The sequence below is a fragment of the Passer montanus genome, unplaced genomic scaffold, assembly GCF_014805655.1.
Source record: "Passer montanus isolate IOZ18808 unplaced genomic scaffold, ASM1480565v1 scaffold11, whole genome shotgun sequence".
NCBI classification, from domain to species: domain Eukaryota; kingdom Metazoa; phylum Chordata; class Aves; order Passeriformes; family Passeridae; genus Passer; species Passer montanus.
In genome coordinates, this window is record NW_024357613.1 from 1,009,881 (window position 1) to 1,021,383 (window position 11,503).

At 40.6% G+C, this 11,503-nt stretch overlaps 1 protein-coding gene across 1 annotated transcript; it reads right to left on the bottom strand.

Moving 5' to 3' along the window:
• Positions 1-206: 206 nt before the first annotated feature.
• On the bottom strand, positions 207-7,830 carry CCN6 (cellular communication network factor 6). The gene is made up of 5 exons (XM_039727583.1): positions 7,780-7,830; positions 4,132-4,432; positions 3,550-3,792; positions 930-1,123; positions 207-524 (listed from the first exon to the last, which is right to left on the bottom strand). The coding sequence occupies exons 1-5, from the start codon at positions 7,828-7,830 to the stop codon at positions 243-245; spliced, it is 1,071 nt and encodes a 356-aa protein (XP_039583517.1). The 3' UTR covers positions 207-242.
• Between the last annotated feature and the right edge of the window lie 3,673 nt (positions 7,831-11,503).

An 11,503-nucleotide genomic window follows, 5' to 3' on the forward strand; every position in this document is an offset into this window, starting at 1 on the left:
GAGTTCTTGTTTGAGCGCTGCTGGTATTAGATACATTTCTGAGAAGGATGTATCTCTCCATGTAAAACCAGTTACATTTAAAAAGATGCCCTCTGGCGTTTTACAGGTGCTGTTTAATAAATGAATGAATATTCACATGTGTAGTTTCATTATAAACACTGCTGTGGCAGGGGGTTATGCTGACTCTTCAGGGTGTGAATGTGCTGTTGCACTCCATGTGTTACAGTCAATGGTGTAATTTGTCATAGCAGTTTGAGTTGGGAAAATATATCTCCTGGAGCACTGCAAATCCTCTGGCACACACACGATGTTATCCACATCATCTTCCACCTGAAGGAGCCTTCGTTGGGACACTCAAACTGTACAGTGATCATTTTGGACTTGTTAGGAATGCAACACCTCTTGTCCAAGCACACTCCACAGAAAGTTAGTTTGTATCTTTGAGTAGTTGAGCATCCGGAAAAAACTAGCTTCTCTGCTGTTGGAAGCTGAAAAGTTGGTTGACATGTTTTTCCCTTTGGAATCTTTAATATTAAAACAAAGAAAACCCTGAACATTAATAGCAGATCATGTAAGAAAAACTTGCAACATTTACTTAATTATAAATATCTTGAAAGTTACTGAATCTGAAAGCTGCCTGGTTTTTCCTTTGTCAGTAAACCAACAGGAGGTACTTTCAGAGTGACTGTGCATCCGGACAGCATTAGCAGCACTTATATTTCAGGACATTACATTCTTTTGTTTGAAATTGCACATCTGTAGTATGCTATTGAAACATGAACATTAATGGTAGAAAACATAGATTTATTTTAAAACCCATAAAAAAGAAATAAGTAAATGTTTTATTAGTACTTGCTAATACATCCATTTTTCCATTAGTTCCAATATTCTAATTTCCTATTAGGAGCTAATTTTATGCTAGAAAATACCTTTATTTTCTTCAGCATCTTGGTCAGACAAGGCTGGATGAAGCATAATCTCTTTTCTTTTTTCATTTCACATTTTCTGTTGTCGTTGGTCACTCTGCTGGATATGCCTATGCCACAGGTACTGGAACAGGGTGTCCAGGGAGTTGCCTGTATGAGGCACTTCTTCTTCAAAACTAGTGGTAAGCTTCTGTAAGCTAAGACAGCAATATTTTATTTATGCAGCCCCAAAAGGATGAATTGAAAATACAAGAATAAGAATTTGATTTCTGTTCATGAAGGTACTTCTGTAGGTAAACCTAAAAATGAGACATAAATAACATATATAGAAAATTCAGCTGAGCTGCAGTTAAACTTTGCTGATACTGGATACTCAGATCCTACCAAGGACTTTGAAATTGCATGTATTGTGTGACCTTCCAGTTTCATGTGATGGAAATGTTGTGAGAAAAGACTTAATTGTGGAATTTTTATGAAATGTCCAGATTTTCTTTTATTTTAGGCCAAGCATCGTTTCTAAAGGGTGCTGAGAACATTAATATTTGTGTCTTTGTAGATATTGATAAGAATTTAGGTTTTGTATTGAAAAATAAAATTATCCAATCACTTTTAGATACCACTAAAAAGTCTGAGGACTGGATTGGGTGGAGTATACTTTAAAAATGAAACAAAATTGCTGTGGAAAAGTTCTACTAAAAAACTATATGGAATCTATGCATTTATGTACCTGTGCTTTTATGTAAGAGCACATGCAGAATTTACCTGGAATTACCAGAACTGCTGTCTACTTGGAAAGCAGACAGCAATTTAAAGATCTCATTGAAGCAAGCATTTTAAAAGCCTGTCACAGATCTGCAACAAATAAAAGGAAGTTAAATGGTCGTTTATACTTGGTGCATTTTTTGAAGTATGACCTAGTTACATCTCTGTGTATCTGAATTAGGTAAATCAAATTGAAATGGAAAGCCAGAAAACAAAGCAGGAGGAGTAAAATGAAACTTAGTACTTACTACCCACTCTAGCAGAAAAGGGACTTTTCAAAATACATATTTTCCCATTGAGCTGTCCATGAATTCCATGGACAAGTTGACAAGATACTTCTGCTGGACTGGGAGGGGGAGGACTTTACTTGGAAAAAAAATTTCCAGGTGTTTTTCTTCAGAAGATTCCCAAAGGGCAGCATCCTACAGCATGTACAGCCACCACAGGGACAGGGTGTTGGGTCCCTGTACGGAGCCCAATAAAGTGTGCTTTGCCAGCTGGGTTCTGGCTCTCAAGGCTATGTTCTGCAGCTGATTCAAATTCCAGAATAAATGATGATGTGTTACAGTCAGTGAAAGAGTTACTGAAGGTTGGACTTTAGCTTTTGGGTCTGCTGAAGGATACAAAGTGAATGGCTTGATGATGTTCTCCAGGTATCTGAAATATGGTTTGGGGTGAGATGTATTTCAGAGGCTCGCATGGTTTGGTTGCTGTTGTTTGCAATGCATTATGGTCTCTCTTCAATCAGATTAGCACTGTTCTCTAGAAATTAAATCTCTCCTCACTTGAAGTCAGTTGCTTTACCAAATACGTATTTATACAACAGCATTAAGTTTATTTTTGTTAAAAGGCTTTGATACAAGATACAGGTATTGTATCATAATTTGAAGTAGGATGAACTTTTTTTATTTTGGCTTACTTGTGTGACCACTGCGTACATGTGAGAAGCTGTCAAACTGGACTTCAGGTTTTGTAAGCAGGTCTGTTTACCTGCAGATTGATTGACATGCATCTACTCAGCAGCCTTTGATAAAGCTTTTCTGATAAGCATTACAATCCTTTTATTTTATTGGTCCATGATGGTGATTCAGTCTGCCACCAAATAAATGGCTCTGCTTTCTGGTACCTTCATTAGCTGTAACAAAGATGACTTTCACCATGGAAAGTTGCACATGCATAGGGAAGGAGATGGCACAAGCATAGCAGCTGTGGCCAGGGAAGGGCTGGCATAGCTGCTTCCTTAGAATGCAAAAGAGGACTAGTGTTAGGAGCAGAGCAAGAATGGAGTTAGAAGGAATATCCACTGACCCTGGCAGAGTTGCATGGGCAAGTCAATGAATGCTTTTGATCAGACTCAATGAAGAAATGGGGGGAGTATTGTTCTTGCAGTGACCAAAATTTGTGAATGCGGGAAAGCCACTAAGGCAATTTTCATAATTTTCTGCTTTCTACTAAAAGAAGAGACCTGTGTCATGTTAATACATGTATGTGAAAACCAAGACTGGCTAACACCACAAAGCAGGAAAAAGTGGGGCAGTTCCCAGGCTGCAAAATGGCTGTCCAGCAGCATGCCTAATTGGGCTGATCCGATGAGCAGCAAACCTCTGCAGAAAGATGCTTTGGCCAATTCCCTCATGACAGAAGCCAAAAGCCTTTTTGCTTTTCCCATTTATTAGGTTTAGAGAAATGAGTCTGTGACCTGAGAGTAAGAAGGGTAAGTGGGACACAACAGTCACCCTGGCAAAGGCCTTGAGCAAGAACTGGGCAAGTGCCAGTGTGCTGCCTGCCTGGCTGCTGGAGCCAGGGACACAATGCAGAAAGGCTCATGTACCGAAAGGATTACCAGTGCAATCAGGCTCACCTGACATCAGTCTGTAGTTGCTTGATTGAAGTTGCTTGTGCTGTCCCAGGCCACAGATGGGTTGTCCTGGCTTCTTTCTGCCTGGGACCCTGGAACAGGGGCTTCCTGCTACTCTTGGTGTGAATACAGGGGTACATCCAATTGTACCACTGACACACAGGCACTTATAAAGCCGGTTGGGCTGAAAGGTCTGCCCGTTGGCGTAATAAACTCCATTGAGCTCACATCCTACAGCTACCAGATCTGAAAATGGTGAACAACAGTTACTAAAACAGGAGGAGCACAAGGTTCTTGCTAAACAGGATGCTAAAATGTGCTCAGTGTTTATGGCATCCGCAGCTTTGTAAATCAGACATCAGCATGTCTGCCAATAACAAGCTTGTGCACAATGAACTGGTTTCACTAATGTAGTTTACAGTCCCAGCACTATTCTCAGATTCTCTGACTGAGCAGTTGGAGGATAAATTAGGATAAATTCTTTAGCTGTGCAGCACCTGCAAGCAGAGTTTTCCTCCAAAACCATTCACCTGGTGGTCCCCACCCTCTTGGATTTCAAGAAGGGAACGTCAAAGAGCAACTTACATGCACACACGCCTGTTTCATACCTAGGCTCATCTTCCGAGTAGTCGCAGTAGAGCCCTTTGTGGGGATCACAGACGTCTGCTTCATTGCAGGGCTCTCCTGCCTGCTTGGCACAGACCTTGCAGCAGCCACAGCCATCCTTCACCAGGCTGACCCCAGGGGTGCAGGCTGGCACCGGCGGGCATCGGCATGGCCAGCGGCAAACCTCCTTGCGCTGCACTTCACCAGTTTCTGAAGGTTTATCTCCAGGCTGCTCTGGTGGGCTGTGGGAAAACTTACACAGAGTGGGCTGTTTTGAGCACTGAATGCAGTATGCGTAGTTGGAATAGCATAACATGAAGTCAAGATGGAAAAAACTGACAAGTTGCATGAAAATCCGCAATGTTTCTCATTTCACAAGATAAAAAAGTGAGAGAAGCTATGAGGTTTAGGTAGAAGGCAGAAGACCATTTTCATCAGTGTCATACACTAAGATGTTCCACCAGTGAGCCTGGCTTACTGCTTGTACAAAACACAATTCACTGGTCTTTCCTTTGCCTTCTATGGAACAAAACTGAACAGAATTTTTTTGATAAGTATTTTAAAGTAGATGGTGGTTTTACTGTAAGTATTTCTTCCTGGAAACCTTCTATAAAATTAATAAGCTTTTGATTCCTCACATTGTTTTATAGCCAGCCACAGTCCTGTGTGCCAGTTCTGATGGCAAGACCCTTTTAAAATACAGAACCTCTTTTGAATGTTACTTTTGCTCCAAAATTTGAGTAGATGCTTGGGAAGGAGCATTATTTACAAATGCTCTTGTGCTAGATGCAAAAAATTAATCCTAGTAAGGGAGGCAAGTAGCTGTACTGAGTTTAATAGGTCACTTTCTAAGAGTGCATTTATTTGCATGACTAAGCCTTCATTGAATCCAGAACTTACGGAGCAAAACCACATCTCATTAAAGAGATTTGTATCAGCAGCAGGAAGTCAAGATCTAGCCAGAATTTACTGGTTTTCACATTCTGTCTCAGAATTAATGTATTTTTCTTTTCTTTTTCTTTTTTTTTCTCTTTTTTTAAGTAAAAGAAGGACGAACTTATTCTTGATGGGCTTATTTTTGTGAGGCATGGGGGCAGATTAAGTTAGCACAGTGTAAAAGGATCTATTTGAGATAGCTAGAGTCTATCTGCCTTTTTTAAGAACTAAAACTAAAACTTAGCAGTTTAGATCTTAGCATTAAATCTTTTCATGCTGCTGATTTCAGCAGAAATGCAGATCGAGGTGTAGTTATTCTCTGTTCTCCATGGATGACTGGTTCTGTAGTTAAGTGGGGGCATGCACAGCACTTGGCCACTATACATCACAGGGCCTGGAAGCCACTCTCATCACACAGCTCCAACTGCCCAAAGAGCAAAAGGGAAAGATGACCAAGCCCTTCATCAGGTGCCAGTATCACCATTAAAGTTGCAAAAAAAAAAAAACCAACCCAGATCATATATCCTATATTTTTTTTCTGGGCATGTGAAGCCTATCAGTTTCTGTCAGTTCTCCCAAAGTTGCAAAAAAGAAACAACCCAGATCATATATCCTATATTTTTTTTCTGGGCATGTGAAGCCTATCAGTTTCTGTCAGTTCCTCCAAACTGCAGGGATCTGCTGGTGTAGAAATCACCAAATCACCTCCAGCAGAGATGCTGAGGGGAAAGGGTCACTCAGATGGGGTTCCTTGATGCTTTATTTTCAAAGTGGAAGTATCTGCAGAATTCAGCATTTCATATGTCATAGCCCAGGAAAGCTGTTGCAGCATAATTGAGCTCGCTTAATTGCATGCAGTAGTAAATGACCTTTTAAAAGCCTTTTTTCTACCCCTAATTTCCATTTTTCATGGTCATTTACAACTATACTTATGATATCTTAATCTGCAGCTACTAATGAAGCTCCAAAGCAGTAGCTTTCAAGTTCCTTTGGCTGAATGATTTTTAAGCCAGATACTAATTTGCATAAGCAATTCATATAGCAAATGGATGTTAAACAATGTCATAGGGTATTCCATGCAGTATGAAGAAGATAGTTTCATAAAGGTGTCATTTGTTAAAGGATTTCTTCTAATCCTTTTTACCTTAACTTTTAACTTAAGCAATAATACAGAAACAATTAACTCAAGTATATTTTTTTAAAGCTAATCCTTTCCTATAAACCATAATGTTAATTTGATGAATATGTGCATTGGAATATAAAGGTTCTTAAAGAACTGTTCTGGAAACAAGACAGGCAAGTGGCCCTGTATGTTTAGCAGTGTTTAAGAAAATACAGTTGCTTTAGGAAACAGTTCCTTGCTGCTTCTTTCTTTAGAAGCAGAATATTATTATTATTATTATTATCAGCATCATCAGGAATTTGGCCATATGCCAGCAACGTGAGGTTATGTGGCTTGAATCAGATATCATAGTTCAAAATGGCTATGTGTAGCAGGAAGTAATCTTATGTGCTTCAACCAATATGTTTAATTTGTATTACAAATTGAAACATGCTTTAAACCTACAGACTTCTACTTAGGGGAGTTTTCTCTCCTTTTTTTAGGGAAAGATGGATGTCTGCTGAGAGATGGGAGATGAAAAAGTTCTTAAAAAGTAAGAAAGACGCCATCAGGTGAATATCTGACAGTTTTAACTCTGCAATTACTGAGAACTACAGCTTACATGAAAAATCTTCACATATCTATTAAGTTAGAATGAAAATTTAAAGTTTGCTTGTACAGTTTACAGGTCAAATATTTTTCTAATTTGTGCTTCCTCAGTTTCTATACCAAAGCTATTCACATCACACTAGCCCCTTACATACTTTTCCTGATCCTATGGGCAGATCAGAAAATGAGACCATTGTGTAAGAACCCTTCATGTGTTGTTTGTTTTCCCATGTTTTAAAGATTGAACAAGGTCAATACAGCATAAATAAGCAAATAGCAAAATAAGTAATGTATTATCACTAATGTTTGGTTATCTTAGTCTGGCTTTAAATAGGCAGAAAGGGGAGGGACACCGCCATTTGAAAATTCTGTTGACATTCATCTTAATTGTAAAGGAAAAAATACACTGTATACACATAAAGTGGATTTTCAAAATTAGGTAAATAGGTAATGAAATTGGCTTTTGATACAAATACCTTTAGAGAAAGCTATCACTTAAAACTGTCTCATAAGAGACAAAGTATAACACAGCCCAGGTGCCTATCTTGTTTGTAAAACTAGCCTGAAGTCAGACGGCTGCATGTGTATATATATATATTTGCAAACACATGTATATATGGAATATGAGCATGGAAAAGATGTTTACTTTCTTACTGCATCAGATAGTAATTTTTGCTTATAATAAAAAAAAAACTAAAGAAAGGGGGGGAAAAGCAAAGTCAGTGACAATTTAAGCTTCCCTAACACTTTTTTCTTCCCACCAAGTAATATTAATGTACAGAGAGAAAAAAATTACCAAAACATGACTGATGCAGTAAATAAGCTGCAAGTGAAATTTACTCAGGAGTAGGGAATGGCTCCTTATTCTTTATGAGGAATTTACTTCTCTGAAATTTAATTGGTCATAAAGCAAATAAAAACTTCTAACCAGGACAAGGTGAGCAAGGGGAAAATCTTTTTCTTCTTTTTAATGAACTTACCTGTTGAGTATAAGGGATGATGAAGATGGTGGGAACCAGGAGCCACCGCATGTTCCTGCACATTCAGAAGTGAAACTGGGAGATAGGGAACAGGCTGAGCTGTGTCAGAGGAAGCACTGAACACAAAGCTCTCCTCTGTCTCCCTTGCCAACCCAACTTTCCCCAGCACATGCACGAACACATACACGCATTCACACTTGAAATTCTCCTCTTCATACTGAACCAGCCTCACACTGAAGTTTTCAACTGGTCTTCTTTTCTCTGCCCACTGCTAGAATACAGATTTTCACACCCTGCTTGATCCCATCCAGCTGATTCAGCCAGACTTAATTGAGGTCAGGTAGGGTGACATCTGATTCTTAAAGTCTTGCTGCTGGAAATGCAGTGTTATTTTTAACTTGTCTTTAAATCTATATTGCAGGAATTTCTGAAATCTGAAGGGCAGAGCCCCAAATACATGTAGTTTTTGAGATGGAGAAAGAAGAGTTCTTCAAAATTTCTGATGTATTGTGCCTAGCAAACCATTGCATAAAAATTCAGTCAGTACATGCTCTCTAAAAGAGGGAAGGAGATGCTATAAAGTGTTAAAATGCTGCTGCATATTCAGCACTGTTTCTTTCCATGGAATCCTAATGGGGACGCCCAAACTCTAATGTACTTTTCCCTGAAGTATGCACCTTGTCATATTGCTGTGTCACAGCATTTAAGGACAAGATTGTTCAAATCTCCAAATTCCCTTCCCCTTAATAGTATCAAGGTGGTGTGTTTGATGTTTAGGCTAACAAGTGAGGGTAAGATAAAAGCTCCAGCCTTGCAGCAGTGGTGTTGGTAGTGCCCTGATAAATATTTTTCTTTCACATTTGTCCTTGCTCAGGCATCTCCTGAAGCCCAAGAGTTACTAGGGGAGTCTGCCAAAGACCACACTGACACAGCAGCCATGCGTGGACAGAGGCAGTAGTGGGAGTAGGGAGTCAAATCCAGTGCAAGCACTTCTGTTTGGCTCCTGGACTTGGAGCTCCACATGCTCTCTATGGTTACAAATGCACCCTGAACTGCTCCTCCAAACTCTTGAGCACTTAGCTGTAAAACACCGAAAAACTGCTTTTCTTTAGCACAATCACTTTGTCACATAACTCAAGATGAAGGCCAGGCAGTACCTGGGTGACAAGTGCATGCAGCAGATCAGTTCATTTCACCATGTTACTCTGGTGTGTGGCAGTGCAGACTGAAGCTTGTGTTTCCCCTTGAAAGCTTATGAACATAGCACAGAGGTTTCTCTAAAGTCTCTTCTGTATCCTATCAAAACATAACTTCTTTCATAGAACCAGAAGGTGGTTGATGCTGGAAGAGGGCCCAGGGGGTCTCTAGTCCAAGCCCAGCTCAAGCAGGGCTCCTTCTGAGATCAGACTGCATTTACTCATGGCTCTGTCTATTTGGACCTGGAAAACCTCCAAGGGTGGAGGCTGCTAAACCTCTCCTGGCAGCCTTTCAGAGGGATAATAACGAGCAATGCCGGCTGTCTGAGGACATTCCAGGTTCAGTTTTCTCTTGCAGCCCCAAAGACACCCCTTTCATTCTCCAGCCTGTAAGAAGTGAGGAAGGCCAGAGGACTAGCACATCCATTCTTCTTCTTCTAGTACTGCAAGGGGAGCACACAGCATGCATTTGAAACGTGTCTTTTCTCTTTGCATTGCAGAGATAAAGAATGTTACCAGTGCAGGACTGGGAATGCTCTGTGTGAGCTGGCAAAGACTGGTCTGATTTTAATAATGGTCCCCAGTCTTGGGAAATAAGAGAGAGATATTTCTTCAGGATTACCCATTGGTTTTATGTGGTGTATTTTGCTGGAATCACCTAGAGAACACGTTATCTGAACTTTAGAGGGTGAGACTTCGAAACTGTGGTTAGAGTATAATTAAGATGATTGATAGAAAATGTTGGGTTTGGAAGGAGTGGGAGGAATGCTCCTCCCGGAGGAAGACATTCTGGTGATATAACACATTAAAATGTAATTTTAGGTGGCTAGATGAATGCTCACATGTGTGCAGATCAATCAGCATACCTCTTCAGCCTGAGAAGGGCCTGCTGCTAGGAGCACCTGCTATAGTAGGACTCAGCTTTCCAAAACAACAATGTGCCTTCACTGCCTTTCCCTAACAAATGCACTTAAGTGAGGCTGGACCCTGCAGTACCTGCAGCATTGATCCCTGCATTTATAAGTAGCCATAAGACCACAAAGACAGCAGCACTAACTCCTATGCATAAATAGTGCACCAGGGCTTTGACTACTGAGTATTGCAGTCTGTCTCTGCCAGTATTTGCTCTGATTTCAATAAATGGAGGCAATCTGCCCTTTTCCTCTCCTGCAGGTTTTTAGTCATCCCCCACAACTTAAGAACTAATGTTTTTAATGCCATTTCCAGACTCAGCAATAGTTTGTCTGTATGCATCCTCCTTGCCAAATCTCCCTTACAGATTTGATTACATAAAGCATCATTCATTTCCTGAACTAAACCTGCTCTGCTATCTGGTGCCATTCTAATACCACCCCGAACGGAAATGTAATTTAGTTGTATATTCAGTGACCTCTACATACTGCACACATCTCTTTGGTGGAAAAAAAATCATCTTCCTGTCTGTGAAATATGCCATGTAAATCCACTGTCTTAAGAGATGGAAAAGTATGAGTTATAAACCCATAAATTGATATAACCATGCATTCTAACTGGATACAAGGTCTTAGACAAAGTGCCAGAGGTATTCATTATTGATACTTGTTGTGGGCCAGGATTTTCAATACTCCCTACTGGGCTTTGTGGAGTTACTGCAAGAAAATCCATCAAAGCCAGGGTTGGGTTTGGTCATTCCTAATAACTGGGTTTTAGTTCCAGACCCACACCAGAGCTGGGGGTTCACCTTCTGGCAGGAAGATTTTTTCACGTTGTCCTGTTTCATTGTTCTTCGGGCATGGATGTTGCAAAGAGAGTCCTCTGTTTCAGTCAAACCTACGGTTTGTGTCTCTTCATTCAAACAAATAAACAGATGGGTAAAAAGGAATAGGAACATTATATGACAACATATTGCCCTTGGCTCACCCTGTCTCACATGCTGTTTGCTGACTTGAAGGAAACTGCCTTCTTCAAAACAGCAGTGCTCCAGAAACACTGATGGATTTTGCTAGGAGTTCTGCTTGCTATTGCTGGCAACTTGGGCACACCGAGGCACAGACATGTCCCTGCTGGGAGTGGCAGGTTTGTTGCCAGGCAGCGTGGCATGCACCAGCTCCTGGAATTAGCCGTGCTCAAAGGTATGGTGAAGTTCCCAGCTGGAAGCCTGAACCCAGGAGCTGTGATGGTCCTTGCAGAGCAATCACCCGCCCACCACCAATGAATCATTGTGAGGTTCCTCTCTTCTCTGCTGGCCAGCTGCTCAGCTTTTGTAAATTTGGGCCATTTTTATTTCTCTTCAAATTGAGTTTCAGACAAACTCAATTTTGAGTTTTGAGTGCAACTTTTGAGTTGCACTCAACAGCGTTCCATACCTCTCCTCCAGGAGCACCACCAACAACAGCACATTCTCAACAAGCTGACTAAGGAACCTCTCCCAGGATGATGGGAGTATTTCCAATGAGACAAACATTCATCTTGTCCTGCATACTCACTTCAGCAATAGCATGTGCTGCACCGAGGCCTCTGTTGGAGGGTAGAAATGCTTTGTGCAAGGG

What these genes read in the sequence shown, in the direction of transcription:
- CCN6 (XM_039727583.1), bottom strand. Translation starts at nt 7,830, where the DNA reads ATGCGGTGGCTCCTGGTTCCCACCATCTTCATCATCCCTTATACTCAA. An exon ending in TCATCCCTTATACTCAACAG is followed by an intron (nt 4,433 to 7,779) that starts GTAAGTTCATTA and finishes TACTGCATTCAG; the next exon opens with TGCTCAAAACAGCCCACTCT. An exon ending in CAACTACAGACTGATGTCAG is followed by an intron (nt 1,124 to 3,549) that starts GTGAGCCTGATT and finishes TTGCTGTCTTAG; the next exon opens with CTTACAGAAGCTTACCACTA.